The sequence below is a fragment of the Brassica napus genome, chromosome C3 (genome assembly GCF_020379485.1).
Source record: "Brassica napus cultivar Da-Ae chromosome C3, Da-Ae, whole genome shotgun sequence".
NCBI lineage: Eukaryota > Viridiplantae > Streptophyta > Magnoliopsida > Brassicales > Brassicaceae > Brassica > Brassica napus.
In genome coordinates this window covers 32,978,240-32,998,324 of record NC_063446.1, presented here as the reverse complement: position 1 = coordinate 32,998,324, position 20,085 = coordinate 32,978,240, and the positions used below count along the sequence as shown (strand labels likewise).

Here is a 20,085-nt window from a genome sequence, read left to right as displayed (position 1 = left end):
CTATTTTATTATTTTTTGTATTTATAAAAACTATTTTGTATTTATAAAAAGATGATTTCATATCTATAAAAATATTTATATTTATAAAACTAATTTTGTATTTATAAAACATTTTTGATTTATAAACACTATTTTGTTATTTTTTTGTATTTATAAAAACTATTTTGTATTTATAAAAAGATGATTTCATATTTATTAAAACTAATTTTGTATTTATAAAACATTTTTTTATTTATAAAAACCATTTTATTATTTTTTGTATTTTAAATATGTTTTCTATTTCAATTTTAATTTTATATTTTCGAATTTCAATTTTTAAAAATAAATTTATAATTTTTTTTTTTTAATTTTGGAAATATTCCGAGGAAGTTTATCCCTCGGAATATTTCGACGACATCTTCCTCGGAATATTCTGAAGAATTTCCGACGAACTTGTGGTCCTCGAAAATTCCGAGGAAATAGGGTTTCCTCGGAATTCCGTCGGAAATTTCCGAGGAGTTATTTCCGAGGATTTTTTTCGTCGGTATATCGTCGTAATAGCGTTATTCCGACGACATACCGACGATTTTTTCTCTCCGTATGCTGCTGTTGTTGTAGTGCAAGAAGTTAATGTCAATTTATCGAAAACCAACTAATTAAGAAAATAAAAAGAAACAAAAAATAGAGATATACGGTACAATAATTGATGACAGAGCACGTTCATGTATAACAATAATAGAATTCCATAAAGAAGAAATCTGAACAAATCTTAAGGCAGCCTAATATTTTAATGGTTTTCTGGTAAATTAATTACATTGCTAAGTTTATTACCACTAAACAAATAAATTAAGCAAAACATATTACTACATAGTTTTTTTTTTGTCAACACATATGGTTTTCTTCATCACATAAATCTAAATTGCATTTTCTTATAAAGATACCTGAGGATAGTAGCGGAAAGAAGAAGCTAACGGCGGGAAAGCAAAGAAAGAAAAATATTTAAGTAAAAAAATAGAGAAAAAAAATAGGATATTCCAAAAAAAGCTGTGTATGTATGTATTTGTAGATTTTTATATAAGTTATAAGTACTGTCTGCTCAAAGTAAACCATTCTCCGTCTTGTTTTCACATTTCTCTACATATCTATCTCAGATTTGATCATTCTTCTTCATCTTCTTGTTTGATTTCACATTTACAAGAAAGCTTGGGGAAGAACACGCACAACATTCTCCAGATCTGATCTCGTAAATCACAGGTTTTCTTCCTCTCTATCTCCTCCTTTCTTCGTCCTTTCTGAGATTCAAAAACATGTGCATGTGCTTGCTTGTTTATGAATTACACTTAAATATCTTTGAAAAAAAAAGAATTACACTTAAATATATGTCTCGGGTAAACGAAAATGGTAACGAAGGGAATCTCAATCGGTGGAAACTCGAATTAGTTTTTACTCATGTAATTTTCCCTCGTTAATCGTGTTATTGAACGTCGATTTTCAAAAGATGATCGGCAGAGACTGAAAGGGTCCACTCGTTCTTCACTTTTCTCTTTTTCACTATTTGCTTTCAGCTAATTGTCTCTCTTTGCCAAAAAGATTTAGCCGTAACTCTTAACATAATTATGAATTAAACTATTGCTTAATTAATATGTTTATGCTAAAACGAAACATAAGAGTAATTACGGGTTGTAAGGCCAAGACGACGAGCTATTTGACGGGTTTTGATTTTGTTTTAAGTCGTTAAGATAAAATTACGTTTTGACTTGTATACTAAATTAGTATTGTTTTGACGTTTGGTTTACCAACTAATAACTCAATTTCTGCGGCCACATATTTCAAATTGAGTCAAAAAAGAAACACGAAAATAGTTATCTTTTATCGGCTGCCAATTTAACTCTGTGGAGTCAATAAAAACACAACCACGTGTTGTTTAAAATACAACAAAACGTGTTTATATAGTTTTCTTATAATATTTTTTTGACTCTATGGTGTTATGGTTTACTGCTACTCATCTAATGGTACACGCTTAGTTCATATGCCGGTTATTTCGGGTCTATTATATTATAATGTTTAATCTGAATTAAGTTTGTTCAAGATGAAAGTACGAAATTAGTGGTGAGTTATTTGAAAAATGTTTATCGAGAGACTAAAGGTCGATTATAAAAAAATAATGAAATAGTCAAAGAACTACAAATTCAAGCTATAAATACCTTAGTTCTTATACCGACTCATATGTGATTGTGAATATGTGCTCTTTGAGTTAGGTTTCCTTTATTTATAGCTGATTTCTTTCTTTTCCTTTATAAGTCAACTTATTTTCTTTCGGTCGCCTCTATTTAATTGGATCGAGTTTGGTTTACCTATTAGGTTTTGTCGATGGTAATACATCTCCAACGTATACAAACGATCAATATTTGATTTAAGAACGTTAGGAGTTACTAGTTAGTACTTTATAATGAATAATGAACAATTCCCGGACTCTAAATGAGGTTCTAAACATTCTAACATGAAAATTCTACTACATAGATTACAAATACCAATACTACATCTAGTCATCCACATGCTATCTCTATCTTAGGGTTGAGTTTCTTATTATTTGTTGACTCTCAGTTTCATATTTATATTTTAATTATGTACTAGTATTTGTAGTCGTAATTAAGGCCAAGGCTCATTTACTCTTATGAACGTTGAAGCATGAGATGAGCTTAAATGCTTACATAATACAAAGTTTAACTGCCTGTAAAAGTTATATATATGTAAGGGGTGTTAAACCAAGCTAATTCATCTCCATATAACATTTATATAATTGGTTATAAAGCCATATCTTTGCTATGTGCCTATATGACTTGCCTCCACGGTAAGTCAAAAGCATATATATGTCTTGCCTTCAGGATTCGATAACTTACATAAAGTAAATGAAATATTTATCTAATAAATTTCTGAAGATTTATAATTTATGTTATCCAAATATTATAGATGACGTTTTTCTTTATTAATTTTTTTTATGGGTGGAATGACTATCAAATTATCCCACTTTTTTTTTTTTTTGCTAAACAATTATCCCACTCTTCAAAATAGTTTTAAGTGGAGGCATGTGTCTCCACTCCATTAAGTGGACCAGTGAAGCCCAAAAGGGTATCCGATGTTGCTGCCTACCATTACCCATTCAGATTCGTAAGAGATTGAAAGATTCGTTTGCCCAAAACTATCCGTACCACAACATTTCTTTTCGAGTCCAAAGTTGTATATATCTCTATCAAATCTGATTCTTTTTTTGGTTCCCTTTTGATCTCTTAACCTTTTTCTTTTGGGTGCTTCTCTGTTTGTACACGCCTCTCCTTATGATTTTAATACTTTATCAGTTACTGCCAAATCTTGACTTTGGGAGTTCAAAGTCTTAAGAATCTTGACTGTCCTAAAGACTACAGCTTGCTCTTTAAGTTTGGTATTTTTTTTGTCTTTTTGTTCTTTATCATTTCACATGGTTAAGGATCAAAGTTTCAAATATTCAATCATGGTTAGAAATGAGCCATCTATTGTGGATTCTTGTTGACGCATATAAAAGTTGCCTTTTTAGCTTAGGTAAAATAAACAAGGGTAGGAGTTACTTGTAGTATACGTATTCTCTGTCATGTTTGGTAGAACAAAAAATGAAATGGATTCTGTGTGACTATTATGAGGATACGGCTTCATATGTTTCTCATGTAAAACATTCTTCTTAAAATCTACATATGCTTCATTTTTTTTCTTTTTTTTTTTCCATAGATTTTGATCTGAAGGAAGAAAAATCATCAAATTTCTCGCTCATGTGTTCTCTTTTTCGTTTTTGATAATTTCTTCCGCTACAAGAAACCGAGTTATACCCTTCCCCATGGATAATCTGTTTCTTGAAATCTTCAGTCTTCTAATGTCATGAAGAGGAGAAAAGTCTAGTAAGTATAAGGAGTTATGGAGACTGGTACAAGCACTAGCAACAGCGGAAGCAGCAGTAGAAACGATAGCTATGAAGCAATCAAGAATGGATCATGGTTTAATCAGTTTCGAAATGGCTGCAATCCCTGGATGGCTAGATATGCATACGGTCTGATATTCCTAATCGCTAATCTACTAGCATGGGCTGCTCGTGATTATGGTCAGCGTGCCTTAACAGAAGTGACAAGTATGTACCACTAAATCAGGTTTTAATCTCGTTCCTTGTCTTACAAGTCTGATACAACTCCTCTGTTTTTTTTTTCTAAATTTCAGAATTCAAGAATTGTAAAGGTGGAGAGAACTGTCTGGGGACAGAAGGAGTCTTAAGGGTCAGCTTGGGATGTTTTGTATCCTTTCTTGAATCAGTCTTGAATGCTATATGTTCACTTAAGTCATGTTACACAACTATCAGAAAATGTTTTGGGCTTAACCGTAAATCCTCAGTTGTTCTATTTCGTTATGTTTCTATCAACACTTGGCACGTCGAAAACGCATTCATCAAGAGATAAATGGCATTCGGGATGGTGGTCTGCTAAGCTTATCATGTGGCCTGCCTTAACCATCATCCCTTTCTTGCTTCCTTCTACCATTATTCGCCTTTACGGTAAGGATTATCAGGAAGAATTCATCTTCTAGTACTCTCTCTAATTCAAATGCCATGACAAGTGATTAAAAGGTTCTTTCTTCTGTTTGATCTGCAGGAGAGATTGCCCATTTTGGTGCAGGGTAAGATTGATATGTCCAATTTTCACAATGTACATATGATATGAAACCCTCCAATATTAAGGTTTTCTTGTTTCTTTATAGGGTATTTCTGCTCATACAGCTAATTAGTGTGATCAGTTTCATTACATGGCTTAATGAATGCTATCAGTCCAAAAAAGACGCAGAAAGATGGTTAGTTTTGATTTGCCAAGAAGTTCCATTTTTTTTTTTCAATATATTTCTAATCAAGCAACACACTCTATATGTTTATGTTTGTAGCCATGTCCATGTGATGCTACTAGCAACTACTTCATATACAGTGTGTATAGTTGGGTTAATTTTGATGTATATATGGTACGCGCCGGATTCTTCATGCCTTCTCAATATATTCTTCATAACTTGGACGTTGTTCCTCCTCCAACTCATGACAAGCATTGCTCTTCACCCTAAAGTAAGTAACCATTGCAATCAACATTTGTGTCATGTACGTGTGTATTTTAGATGTTAGAAGTTATTAAGATGTGTTTGTGGTTGCCAACCCAAATAGGTGAATGCTGGATACTTGACTCCGGCTCTTATGGGACTCTATATTGTGTTTATCTGCTGGTGCGCTATTCGAAGGTATGTTATATTCAAACAAATACCAAAACACCGCATTAATTAATTTATTTTCTTCCTTGTGGTAACCACATTAAATTTGACATGTGAACGCTCTAAATGTACTTATCCCACTCCACTTCTGATTTCTAAACCCTAAACTCTATAAGATATACAAGTTTATAAAAATCCTGAACTAGTTGAGCTATATAGTAAATTGGTTTGCCCCAAAATAATGTTGTGCAGTGAACCAGTGGGAGAAAGCTGCAACAGAAAATCAGCAGAGTCAAACAGAACGGACTGGCTTACCATTATTGTATACTTTTTCAACACCTTATTACCTTAATACCCTTTTTCTTTAGTTTCATGCAAAACTAATACGCTAATTCTGAATAATATTGTGCAGAGCTTCGTGGTTGCGTTACTTGCAATGGTTATTGCGACATTTTCAACGGGAATAGACTCTCAATGTTTCCAATTCAAGAAAGACGCGAACAGCCAAGGAGAAGTAGAAGAGAAGGAAGATGATGTTCCATATGGATATGGATTCTTTCATTTTGTATTTGCGACAGGAGCAATGTACTTCGCTATGCTACTCATCGGTTGGAACACTCATCACCCCATGAAAAAGTAAAGCTTTTCTCACCAATTTTATTCATACATTCTATGCACATACATACACACTAATACATAATAAACTTATGAGCTTTTGTATGACTAGTATAAAGCTTGAGACTTCAACTTATACTACTATCTTCTTTTTTTCGTTTAGGTGGACGATTGACGTGGGATGGACGAGTACTTGGGTAAGAATTGTCAACGAGTGGCTTGCAGTTTGCGTATACAGTAAGTACAAAGACTTGAGTGACAATTTGAATGCATTCATCCTTAAAATTTATACTCCAAGATTGGGAGACAGTTTTGTAATGTTTTGTTTATGAATGTTAATATGTTATGACAGTATGGATGCTGGTGGCTCCAATCATACTGAAGAGCAGAAGACAAAGGACAACTGAGACATAAGGAGATAGAGATATTTTGGGGAAATAACAAAGACTGTCGTTTTTGATATATTTTCTCCTTATGTGGTATAGAACTACACCGACTAATTCATCTACGGCGTGGCGCCCACGATGGAAGGCAAACCTGCTCTCATCTAATAGGTTTGGTATGAATATGGTATTAGACGATTAAAGACTCTAAATTTTCAGAAATCAAATCTTTGTAAGTAGATTTTATAGGAAACCAATTACAAATATAGTTAAGACAATTATTTTATATATATATGTGATCTTAAAAGTTTGGATTATTCCAACAAGGATCTTGTCCATATATGTGATGCTTGTACACAAACTTCACATACACATCAGCTGGTAAGACTAGAAGGAATTCCCGAGTAGAAGCAATAAAGTTTTTTTTCTTTCTAGAAGCGATAAAATTGGGCAAACCAATATACTAAATATAGTAATGATCATACATTATATAATTTAACTTCTAAAAGCAACTCCAAAGGTGTTACCTGCCATTGGAATCCTTAGCTATATTATAATGTTTTTTTTTCCAATAGTTAAAGACTCTTATCATAATTATAGGTCCAATGTGTTATCCAATACGGAGTCGTTAGAATTTTTTTTTTTTTTTTTTTTTAGTCTTAGAAATTTAAAATTTTAACGTATGTCAAGCACAGTACGAAGATTTGAAGGCTTCGGAGAATATGACATATCCATCTGTGAACTTCTACTCGAGTCTCCTTCTTCAAACTCTGATGTATCATACTGAATGTATCCATTGCGTTCATTTTCTACTATCATATTATGCAGTATGATACATGTTCGCATAGCCATCCCTATTTGTCTCTTGTCCCACAAAATAGCCGGGTTTTTCACTATTGCAAATCGAGCTTGCAAATCTCCAAAAACACGCTCCACATCTTTTCGGGTTGCTTCTTGAACTTTAGCAAATAACTCTGCTTCAGGACCTTGAGGGTTTGAGATAAATTGGATAAATGTTGACCATTTTGGATATATGCCGTCTGTGAGGTAGTACGCCAAATCATACTGGTGCCCGTTGACCACATATTGTACCCTTGGAGCTCGGCCTTGTAAAATGTCATCAAAAACAGGAGACCGATCGAGGACGTTAATATCGTTTAAGGTACCTGGAGGACCAAAAAAAGCGTGTCATATCCAAAGATCTTGTGAAGCTACAGTCTCCAAGACAATTGTTGGCTTTCCTGATCCACGTGTGTATTGTCCTTTCCAGGCGGTTGGGCAATTTTTTTCACTCCCAATGCATACAGTCGATGCTTCCTATCATCCCAGGAAAGCCGCGTATCTCTCCAATATCGAGTAGTCGCTGAAGATCCTCTGGAGTGGGTCTTCGTAGATACTCATCTCCAAATAACTGTATTACGCCTTCTGGGAAATTGCTTAAACATGAAAGTGCTGTGCTTTCACCAAGTCGGAGATATTCCTCAACGGCGTCAGCAGCACAGCCATAAGCAAGCATACGAAGAGCTGCCGTACACTTTTATAGTGAAGATAGACCTAATCTTCTGACAGCATCTCTTCTTTGTTGAAAGAATGAAAAATTTTCTGAGAGGCGATCGACAATACGCATGAATACCGCCTTGTTCATGCGGAAACGCCGTCTGAATAAATGATGCGGAAATGTAGGATTTTCACTAAAGTAGTCATTCCATAGTCTTGTATGGCCCTCTTCACGGTTTTGTTCGACATATGCACGTTTGCTTTGCTTCTTTGTTTGGTTCTTGACGATGTTGTTGTATGTGTCTTCAAAATATTCATCGACAGCCTTATCCAATGCCGCATTTAATCTTCGATCGACTTCATCTCCCATATTGCAAAAAAAAAAAAAAAATTAGTAATCAGGTTTTAGAATCATGGTTAGAGTTAAAAAAATAAAAAAAAATTACTAATCAGGTTTTAGAATCATGTTTAGAGTTAAAAAAAAACATTACTTGATAAGTAGTTATTTGAGAAGTAGTTGAACAAGAGGAAAGCTTGGAGAATTGGTTGAACTGTCTTGATTTGTTGGTTTAATTGTCGTGAAATTTAGAGAAGTAGAAGAGGAGGAAAGATTGGAGAATTGTTTGAAGTGTCTTGAGTTGCTGAGAAGTAGAAAGATCAAAGTTTGGAATAAGAGGAAAGAAATTTCATTGATGAGATGATACAATTTCAGACTACAACAAGAGCAACACACACTGACTTGGAAGTTCGTAATAGAAAGCAACAACAACAACAAAGCAACCCGTGACACATACAACCCGTGACTCTCCGACATGGAGATACAAAAGACATACAGAAAAAGAAACCTTCTGACCCGGTTTACATGAAAGTTAAGACCCGTGACTGAACAAGGAAGAGACACCATCTTTTGTCTTCATCTCGCACATGTCTTCTACTGATCCTGAAACAAAGCAACAACGAAATGAGTCACTAAAGTAAACAAAGCAAACTAATCATGCAAACAAAGATAACTAAAGCTAACAAACCATCATGACAACATTTCAGACAACAGTTTTGTTTTTAGTGCTAATTCCATATCAGACAGTGGCTCATTGCAAGCAAACTTTCAAGCAAACTTTGCCTTGAGATTTGCTTTTTCATCTCCATCAGCCCTTCAAGCTTGGTTAATTCTTCGTCTTTTCCAATTTTCTTCTTCTTACCCGCAGCCTTCGCAGCCTTAACCCATATTGGTCTATCTTCTGGTTCTGCAACCGGAGTATCCACAGTTTTGCGCTTATCCTTGTCCTTCTCCAGATAGGTGGAGTACCATTTCACATCATGCCTAAGCTCCTTCCACGCATGTTCCAAGTTGAACTTCATGTTCTGGTCACTGTTGAAGATATCCAAGGCAGCCTTCATCACATCGTTGTCATTTTGACCGCTTCTCTGCTCCCTCAATGCCGTGTCGTAGCAGCCAGCAAACTTGCAGACCAAATCATTGATCCTAGCCCATCTTTGCTTGCATTGCCCTAGTTCTCTTGGCACTGTCCCAACCAGGAGAGGACTGGAGTTGTAGTACTCTACAATCCTCTTCCAGAAGGCAGCACCTTTTTGTTCGTTACCGACGATTGAATCTTTGCTAGTGTTGAGCCAAACACCTATCAGGATTAAATCCTCCTTCACAGACCACTTTCTTCTCTCTTTGACACTTGACTCTTGCAAAGATTGGGTACTAAACAATGGAGTCTCTGCAGAGTCAAAGTCAACTGACCCTTGGCTCGCTAAGAGATTAACAAAACTAGAGGAGCTTGCCATTTAAGATGAAGTGTGATTCTCTACTAGTATTCTACCAGGATTAAATAAGGGATTCAACATTGAATTCTAGTAGAAAACTGTCTTATCAGAACAACTAGAGACAATTTAATGAAGTTTTAGTTTGCAAAATGCAGTTAGGGTCTATTTAATGAAGTGTGATTCACTAAGGCAAAGTTATTTTTTCCTAACTACACAGTTACCGACAGTCCTATCCGTTTCAATTCAAACAGCTATGTTCTCTAACCAGGAAACTAATGCGGTTGAGTTTAAAGACTAACCTCAAAGGAGTCGCTCAAGTTCAGACACCCGCTTTACCAACATTTTAACCTGTGCCTGAACAGACATAAGACAAACCAAAACACATGGGTTAGAAAGATAGTACAAACACCAATTTTATGATACTGAAAAAAATATAAACTCACCTTAAGTGCCTCACACTCTCTAAGAAGGTTCTCATGGCGGGGAACTTTCTGTTTGAACCTCTCAACCTCTTCTTGCACACCCATAACCCATGGTTTCCTGTAACGCAGACCGTCATTCTGCCAAAAGAAAAAAAAATGGTCAAATAGCAAACATATAACCGCTAATAAATGAAAGAGATAGAAAAAAACTTCATACCTCGAAGTCTTTGCATATGAAGTATCTTTTCCCAGGGAGGTAGTCATATGTATCCTCTTCATCTACAATTTCCTTCGTGATTGATCCACAGGGGCACAGTTGGGGAATCCCCTGCAGCGAATTTGATACGAAATCAACCCTCTGGTAGTATGCTTCGTGTGCTTTCATATCTCGTTGTTCTTCATCCATTTCAGAACCTGCAAGAAGAAAAAAAATTGTTGATTAAATTCATTGTAACCATTGCAAACATATAACCGATTCTAAATCGACAAATATTATAAAACCCAGACGATTATCATTCAAAAAAAAAATTTCAAATCAAGAACAAAAACCCTAAATCGATTGTGAACTAAATCCCGAACCTCTAATTGAGATGATAACAACAAACAACTGAAGCGAAAATGAAATAAAAAATCAAACCCAGACGATTCTCATTCCAAAAAAAAAAAATTCAAATCACGAACCAAAACCCTAAATCGATTGTGAACTCATTCCCGAACCTCTAATCCAGACGATAACAACAAACAACCGAAGCGAAAATTTAAAAAAATCAAACCCAGACGAAAACCCTAAATCAATTTTAATCCCCAATCCGATTTGAAACCCTAAATTTTTTAAAACACCACAATCGAACCCTTAAACGTGATGAAATCAACATACATCAACTCGAGAAGAAAAAAAAAAGATAAAGCTCAGATTTTACCTTCAAAAGTCACGATCGCAAATCGCCTCTATGTCGCCTCTCTATCGCCTCTCTTTCTGCTCTGGTTTTTTTTTCGGCTTCGAGATAGAATGAGGTTGGCTCGCGTGTTAGAGACAACCCTAATCCGAACCAATGAGATAGCGCCAACACATTAAGGACTTCGTCCTTTTTATCCTTAATTAAGGATCATCCTTAAGTTTGCACTCCTTTTTTAATGTTTAGTTAATCAAAAAGCGCTAAGGATTATAGCTAAGGATTATCTATAATCCCGCGTTGTACATGCTCTGACACAACATAATTCTAGGTATTTGTCACTATCACATTTCACAACTCCACATACTTACACTAACATGACATTTGGACTGGTTGTCATCTCGAAAGTTCATATGCCACTTTTGGCTCATTAATTAATACACATTAATCACAACTTCATTATCTTAGTATGTAAGCTCATATAACCATAGCACTATATAACATGAGTCGGCAGATCAGACTTTCATCTTAGCCACTTGATGACTGAAACAACTTATTTTATTTTTCTTTTCTTTTAAACTGATTCAGTATTACCACTTGATCTTATTTATTTATGATTTAAACACTAATCAATCGTCGGTTACATCATCATCTAATCTCTGCTTCTGTTACACATGATGATTAACTAACAAAAACATATGAAATATCGATGAGCAACTTCACGAACAACGATTCAATGATGTAATTCTCTCGGCAACACTCATATCAACAGACTACTCTACATGTACAACATCCTTCATTGACAAACTATATGCAATAGACGACCACAACGAACAGTTCTACCTGGATATTTCTTGAACTTCCGATAAACTTTGCATTGTTAATCTGCAAGAACTTACATCTGAAAATTTATGTTTCTTAGATCTCAATCTGTTTATGTTTTTTGATCTCAATTTGTTTCTCTTTTAACCAAAACCATACTATCTTTCTAAGAAGTCTCTGCATGGTTTCACCATGACCCGAGAATCATTATGGATTGAGTGAAGCAAGTAAGCATTAATCAAAGCTGCCGATTTTTTTTTTTTTTTTAACAGGAGTTTATAGTGGGTCCCCCTAATTTATAGTAGTCCTTCGTAGTCAAGTATCTCTCCGGGAGCAGTGAACTACAAGTAATAGAAGAGACAACACTTACAAGAAACATTATATGGCCGTAAAAAGGTAAGAGAGTAATGACCACTCTGGACTTTGGTAGTCACTCTCAGCTACAGTGGTCATTGTGCAGTTGTTATACATATTTTTTTTTTCCGCCAAAGATTTGATATTATAAGATGATTGGGCCAAGCCCATACAAGGCCGAAGCCCGATTACAAAGAAAACAAACGCAAGCCCAACCCCAGGGGCAAAATAAAAACTTAAACAGGCCCTCGGCCCAACTTTAGAAACCGCCCGGCCAGCTGGCTAGCGCATCAAGGAGGCGGCTCGACAAGTGGAGTGATCTGCTCCATTGACGCGACACACGTCGTCACCGCCTCGACTTGATCACCTCCGCCTTTACGCCACCGGAACAAACACCCTCGAGCACCTTGTTCGTCGGAGCTCGAAACCAGACAAGCCTCCAAACAAACGCAAAGCCATTCTTCACCGCCGTGTCATCCCGCCGGAGAGATCAATCGAACCTCGAGATCTCCTCCGCCTTTAGCATACTTCAAACCCAAGACACGCGACTCAAGAAGCCATCTCTTCCTTTCCTTGAGAATCATCACCTCGCCGGAGAACCTTGTCTTCAACCAAGATCTCATCCGCAGTGACCCCACCCAAGACTTACCGACAACTGCGCCGACCATGAAACAAAACTAAACTAGAAAACTTTTCCCAAAGAACCGCGGGATCCTAAGTGGAAGCGCGGAGCTGTGCTAGCCTCCGCTCTCCAAAACTAAAGCCGGCGAAGGCAAATCTAAAGAAGACTCCCTTCCCGGGAACTAGAGCCGGCGGCGGTGGATCTACGAAAGCCTCCACCTCCCGGAAAACACCACCACTGAACATGCATGCCACTTCCTCCACCAGGACCCTCCCGACGAGAGCGTCGTTACTCCAAGACCGAAACCACCGTAAGCGGTGAGGTCGAATCCAGAGCTCGGACAAGGCAGTCGTTGACAGGTTGGCGAAGAAGAGCGAAGGGGGAACACTACGAAGGACAAACAGAGGCTCCGGCGCCGGCACGGACGCTCACGCGCCGGCCGCGCGCCGAACCCCAAACAAGATCTCTCTTTTCTCTCTTTTCTCTCTCTTGCAATTCGATCATGTAAGTTGTTATACATATCAATTCGGCAATTTAATGTGTTTTCCAAAATATTTACATTGCAACTCCACGTCTTATGATTAACGGAGTTTCTATCAAAAGTATATGTTAAGAAAAATTATTAAGAAAATAAATACTAAAGAAAGAAAACTAAAAAGAGACACTAGATTCTCCAAACCAGACATATATGGTTCCCGGACTGGGACATTTCTTTGGTTCACTTGATTTTGGTCCAACCATTATTGCCCATTTGTCCTATGCCAGAAACATTAAATTTTATATATATTACGTTTTTGGTCCGGTTTGATGGTTCATTAAATTGAATTACTTCTTTTTTTTGGATCAACAATTGAATTACTTTTTAAAAATCGGTTTAAACTCGGATGAAAACTTAAGTTGGAATTTTCTTTATGAAAAAACTAAGTTGGAATCGAGTCGCTCCGCCACATCGACGTCAGCGTCCAACAACCATTCCAATCTTACATAAAGCTCGAGCACGAGCAACGAGAAGCCTTATTCTGAAGATAATTATTTAATATCTTCTTTTGACCCATATTTTGTTGTTTTCATTCGTGTTTTTGCTTCGTCACTACAAGAAAACAGCGGTATTCTGACAGACATTCCGACGGAAAATGAAATCCTCGGAATATCCCGAGTAATTTCCGAGAAAATTCCGAAGAAACACAAAATTGGGTTTCCTCGGAATATACCGACGAAATTCCGAGGAAATATCAATCCGTCGGAATATTCCGAGAAAAAATGTGTTCCTCGGAAAAAACTGATGAATTCCGAGGAAATATTATAGCCGTTGGAGAGCCGTTGGGGGATTTTACAAAATTCCGAGGAAATTCCGATGAACTAGCCTTTTCCGTCGGAATTCCGTCGGAATTTCCTCGGTCTGTTAGCAGGATTTCAACTATAAATACAAGCACTCCTCTTCCTCTTCATTCACTCCATATCTTCATCCTCCCTCTTACTCTATTTACACACGAATTTGATTCATAAAAAATATGTCTTCTTCAAATTATTTTCGTTCTTGGATCGATCGACCTCATTTGGATCCGAACACGAGATTTCTTACGGAAGAATACCAACGAGGTATAACCGAATTCATGGGGTTAGTTCACCGACAACCGGAAGCAAAAACATGTATGTTAAGATGTCCTTGCTCTAATTGTAAAAATAGAAAGGTTATTAAAGAGTGGGATGTTTGGACTCATCTATATTTGAGTGGGTTTACACGAAGTTACAAAATTTGGTATCATCATGGGAAAACTGATTATGAACATGGTAGTACTAGCGAACCTCAGCCAGCAGTTAGATTAGAAGAACCAATTAGAACGGATGTAGATTATGGTGTAGGTACTGAACAGATGGTAAATGATCATTTTAGAGGGGAAGATTTACCCAATGCACAAGCTAGGAGATTTTATGATATGTTGGATGCTGGAAAGCAACCATTGTACGAAGGTTGCAGAGATGGTCATTCAGCTTTATCATCTGCTACAAGATTGATGGGCATTAAAACAGATTATAATTTGGCTGAAGACAGTGTGGATGCGATTGTTGATTTTGTAAAAGGTATTCTACCCGAGGATAATGTAGCTCCTGGTTCATACTACGAGGTTCTGAAACTCGTAGCTGGTCTTGGTTTATCGTATCAGGTAATAGATGTATGCAGCGACAACTGCATGATTTATTGGAGGGCGGATGAACAGCGGGTTACATGCAAATTTTGTGGAAAGCCTCGTTATAAAGATACGAGTGGAAGAGTTCCAGTGCCATATAAAAGGATGTGGTATTTACCTTTGACGGAAAGGTTGCAGAGGTTGTATCTGTCTGAACGCACAGGGCAACCAATAAGATGGCATGCGGAGCACTCAACAGAAGGTGAGATCAGACATCCTTCAGATGCAAAAGCGTGGAAGCATTTCCAATCAAAGTATCCCGACTTTGCGTATGAGAGAAGAAATGTCTACCTTGGATTATGTACTTATGGTTTCAGTCCGTTTGGCAAGAGTGAAAGACAATATTCTCTATGGCCCGTCATTCTTACACCATACAACCTACCCCCAAACTTGTGTTTGCGACGAGAGTTTTTGTTTCTCTTGATTCTCGTTCCCGGACCAGAGCATCCTAAGAGATCACTTGATGTGTTTCTTCAGCCACTAATATATGAGTTGCAACAACTATGGGCTCAAGGTGCTGAAACATACGATGTTTCGTGTAAAGAAAACTTTCAAATGCGGACAGTACTAATGTGGACAATAAGTGATTTTCCAGTATATGGTATGTTATCTGGATGGACAACGCATGGAAGGCTATCATGTTCATATTATCAAGATAATACTGATGCTTTCCAACTAAAACATGGAAGGAAAACATGTTGGTTTAACTGTCACAGGAGATTCCTACCACCTGATCATCCATATCGTAGGAGTAGGAATTTTTTTACGAAGAACAAGAGGGTGTTTGACAGTCCACCTCCGGAAATTTGTGGGAAAGATTTGAAGACACAACTAAGAGATTTTGGTGCAGAAAGGACGCCAGACGTCGGTGGACATGAGCGTTTTCCGGTAGATGCTGTTGGAGACCTACATAACTGGCACAAAAAAAATATTTTATGGGATCTGCCATACTAGGAGGATCATCTGCTAAGACATAATTTAGATGTCATGTATATTGAGAAGAACTTTTTTGACAATCTCATGAACACGATCCTTAATGTTCAAGGTAAAACAAAGGATAATTTGAAGTCAAGACTGGATTTAGTCGATATATGTGCTCGTTCAGAACTTCATGTTGATGAGAATGGTAGGGCTCCTTTTCCCATATACCGACTTAATGCAGAGGGAAAAGATGCATTCTTTGATTGGATTTCAAACGATGTGGAATTTCCAGACGGTTACGCATCAAATTTGCGTAACTGTATCGACAGAAAGGAAGGAAAGTTTACTGGCTTGAAAAGCCACGATTGCCATGTAATGATGCAGCGTCTCCTTCCGTTCGCCTTCAAGGAACTATTAGCACGAAATCTTCATGAAGCAATTGCAGGGATAAGTGGTTTCTTCCGCGATTTATGCACGAGATCAGTGACTCTTGAAGGTATTGAAAATTTGAAGACTAACATAACCGTGATTCAGTGCAACCTTGAGAAGATATTTCCTCCCTCATTTTTTGATGCAATGGAGCATCTTGTTATTCACCTGGCAAGAGAATTGGAACTTGGTGGTCCTGTGCAGTATAGATGGATGTATCTGTATGAGCGGTATATGTTCCATTTGAAGAAGATGGTGAAAAATTTAAGTAGGGTGGAAGGTTCTATAGTCGCACAGATGATCAATGAAGAAACTTCAAACTTTGCCGAGTACTACTTTCCAGCAGAAATTCAGACCAAAAACAGAAGACTTGCTCTTAGTGATCGATCGATGCGTTTTGTTCCCGAGATTTTGTTCGATCCATCGATGGGATAATCTAATCGATCGATCACATTGTTACGCTTTGGTCCATCTTAGTGATCGATCGATGCGTTTTCAGACATATATCCATCGATCGATCCGTTTATAAAAAAGCTTACACGATTTTCCGAGGACATTCCGAGGAACGTTTGAGATTCTCAATCGATCGATGGGATAGTCAAATCGATCGATCACATTGTTACGCTTTGGTCCATCTTAGTGATCGATCGATGCGTTTTTGGATATATATACATCGATCGATCCGTTTATAAAAAAACGTACGAGATTTTCCGAGGACATTCCGAGGAACGCTTGAGATTCTCGATCGATGGGATAATCTATCGATCGATCACATTGTTACGCTTTGGTCCATCTTAGTGATCGATCGATGCGTTTTTGGATATATATACATCGATCGATCCGTTTATAAAAAAAAATTGACGTATTGAAACCCCAAACACTAGTTCCTCGGAATTTTCTCGGAATATTCCGACGGAATTCCGAGGAAGAAGAGGGTTTCCTCGGAATTCCCTCAGAATAATCCGAGGAAATTCCGAGGAAATAGGGTTTTTAAACCGAAAAAAACGTTTTGCGGTTTGAATAACAACTATATAACCCTTATTAAGTGTCTTACGTTCATTGTGAAGTCAAAAATTTGTTTCTTACCGTATAATTAACACTTTGCCGATTGTATGAACGAAATCCCACAACATAAGAGAAACACTTACATCTTTTAATGAACGGTAAAGGGAATACTTTCAATTAGTTTTGAAATTTGTTATTTCATGGTTTATGCTCATCTATACAAAGAATCCTCAATGGTATGCATTACAATTGTATAAGAAATGAAATACGGCAAAAAAAATTGATGTTTTGAAACCCCAAACACTAGTTCCTCGGTATTTCCTCGGAATATTCCGAGAAAATTCCGACGGATATTTTACTATCCGTCGGAATTTCCTCGGAATATTTTCATTTTACCGGGCAAATATTTCGCGAAAATTGAAATTAGAATTCCGACGGAATTCCGACGGAATTCCGACGGATAATGTCCGTCGGACCCTAGGTTTTATAACCACGAGCCCCTTCTTCTTCCCCATTTCTCTCTTCTTCCTCTGCGCGACTCCTCTCTTCTCTCCGGCGATTTCCCCCTGAAATCCAACGATATCTCCGCCGATCTCCCCCTTCTCTTACACAAATCATGTAAGGACCCTATTCCACTCGCTTAGGTTCTATTTGTTAGGTTTTTGTGTAGTTTTGATTGATTTTTGTTAGGGTGATTGATTAGGATTGTGATTTGGTTGTATAATAGGTTTAGAATTGTGATTTGGTTGAATAATTTGTTTTGTTGAATTGATTTAGAATTTTTTAGAATTTTTTTTTTATTTTTTTTGTATTTATAAAATCGATTTTTGTATATAAAATCGATTTTTGTATTTTACAAAACGATTTTTCTACATAAATTTGATTGTTTGGATTTTAGAAAATCTTTTTTGTATATAAATTCGATTTTTTGGATTTTACAAAACATTTTTAATATCTATAAAACTTTTTTTGTGATTAAAAACTATTATTTGGGATTTAAAAATATTTTTAATATATATATATATATATTTTTATATTATTAAAACTATTTTTTGTAATTATTAAAATATTTTTTATTTATTAAAACTATTTTTTGTTTATTAGAACTATTTTTATATATTTATTAAATATTTTTAATATCTATAAATCTTTTTTTGTGATTAAATTATTGGGATTTTAAAAAAAAAAAAATTAATTTATATATTTCTGTATTTATTAAATATATTTTTTTAATTTACAGGTCTCATGATGATCAGACCCGGCCTCGACAGCGTCGTGGTCGTGGTGGTACGGGGAGCCAGTCTCGGGATTCCAGCCATTTTCAGGATTCCCCTTCGCCCCACAGCTCCAACCATACATCTCCCTCTACTGCACCCGCTCCTGCTCCTCTCGCTCCCGCTGCTGCATCCGCTCCTGCTCCTCCGGGTCCTCCGGGAGTGATGAGTGTTGCAGAGTTGGTTCAACAGCCCGGTCGTGACCATCTTCCGTATCTCACTCCGTATCCACATGGACGGGGTCAAACATGGTAATTAAACATTTTTTTTCTTTAAATTTGGATTCATTATTAACCGTTTGTTCTTTTTATTAGGTTCAACCGATCCGGGAACGGGATCAGCGCATGGATCAACCGTATGATGTACTCGGCCCTCGACAGGGGACATCCGACTTTCACTCACTTCCCTACAGACAAGCAGGTTCTGTGGCTTCGTTAGTTTGCGGTAAGTATTCTAATTTTTTACTTATATTTTTAGTCTTTAATATAAATTTTCTACTAATTGTGTTTTTTTTCAGCAAGAGTTCAACTGGAATTCCGATGAGACGCTCTTTATCTATCACCACTTCGTCCATAAAGTTATAGACAACTATAGGAAGCAGATCCACGAGTGGAAGAAGAAGTGGGAAATCAATAATGTTCGATTTAATTTATTAAACAATTAGTAATTTATTAAACTATTTTTTAATTTATTAAACTATTTTTTTTTTATTAAAAGGTCCCAAAGTCGATGAACGACACGATCTAGAAGGAGTTGTGTGCGCATTGGGATAAGGAAGAGACGAAAGAAACTTCTTCCACCAACTCCACCAACCGCAAGAGCGACCGTAAAGGGAAGGGCATCTACAAGCATAACTTGGGTGCTCAATCTATTGTCACTCTGGGAGATCGCATGGTAAGTTCAACCGCTTTTTGTTCAATTATTTGAGTTTCAGAATTTTAATTTATTGTGCATTTCTTCTAATTTCTAATGTTTTTTGAATTTATGTTTTTTTTCAAGGCGGAAGAAAATGATGGCGAGCCGGTAGATGATCTCGCCCTAATGAGGAGGGCGTATACCAACAAGAAGACCGGCCAGATTGATGACGGTCTTGTGAGGGACGTGGTCGACCTGGTCCAAACTCAGGTGGTAGACGAAGTGTCTCAGCTTCAAACCGAGGATGACGCTTCGACGGCTTCGACCAACTTGTCCAGGTTTCGAATCAACGAAATCGTTGAATCTGTAAGTTCTTTTTTTTTTAAAGTTCAATTCATTTATTTCTTGGTTTAAATTTGTAAATTTGGCTATTTTCTATTCAGTCGGTTCCAAAGAAGAAGGGACGTTTGGTCGGTTTGGGTCGTCGCACCCGGTCGGTTCCTCCTTCTTTTGCACCACCGCCCTTTGTTGATCCAGAAGTACTTACGGCTCAGTTGAAGGACAATGATGATCGCATATCTTTGTTGGAGACCCAGATGGCGGCTCAACAGGCGGGCTATGAGGCACAGAGGAGGCTGAACCAGCAAATGATGGAGATGATGCAGATACCCGAACGAGGTGTTCCCGGACGTGCCAGACCCGTAGTTTTTTTTTTTCTTCCAAAAACTCGGAATGTTTTATTTTTATTTGTGAAACTTTGAATATTAATTAATATGATTTCAATTTTAAT

The 20,085-nt window shown here is 36.9% G+C and overlaps 2 protein-coding genes across 4 annotated transcripts; one reads left to right on the top strand and one right to left on the bottom strand.

Moving 5' to 3' along the window:
* The first annotated feature begins 1,084 nt into the window (after positions 1 to 1,084).
* LOC111204576 (probable serine incorporator) lies at positions 1,085 to 6,579 on the top strand. 3 transcript variants are annotated; one of them, XM_022699653.2, is made up of 12 exons: positions 1,085 to 1,233; positions 3,739 to 4,132; positions 4,219 to 4,292; positions 4,390 to 4,549; positions 4,647 to 4,671; positions 4,753 to 4,842; positions 4,930 to 5,101; positions 5,198 to 5,271; positions 5,494 to 5,563; positions 5,654 to 5,877; positions 6,020 to 6,093; positions 6,209 to 6,579. In XM_022699653.2, exons 2-12 carry the CDS (start codon positions 3,922 to 3,924, stop codon positions 6,268 to 6,270), a joined length of 1,236 nt encoding a protein of 411 aa, XP_022555374.1. In that variant the 5' UTR covers positions 1,085 to 1,233; positions 3,739 to 3,921; the 3' UTR covers positions 6,271 to 6,579. The 3 variants fall into 3 exon arrangements, with proteins under 3 accessions (XP_022555374.1, XP_022555377.1, XP_022555376.1); XM_022699656.2 differs by having other exon boundaries at positions 1,095 to 1,233; positions 3,874 to 4,132; XM_022699655.2 differs by having other exon boundaries at positions 1,095 to 1,233; positions 3,823 to 4,132.
* A 2,026-nt stretch (positions 6,580 to 8,605) lies between these two features.
* Positions 8,606 to 9,530, bottom strand: LOC111203707 (glutathione S-transferase T3-like). Its single transcript, XM_022697699.1, has 2 exons — positions 8,840 to 9,530; positions 8,606 to 8,676 (listed from the first exon to the last, which is right to left on the bottom strand). Exons 1-2 carry the CDS (start codon positions 9,528 to 9,530, stop codon positions 8,606 to 8,608), a joined length of 762 nt encoding a protein of 253 aa, XP_022553420.1.
* Between the last annotated feature and the right edge of the window lie 10,555 nt (positions 9,531 to 20,085).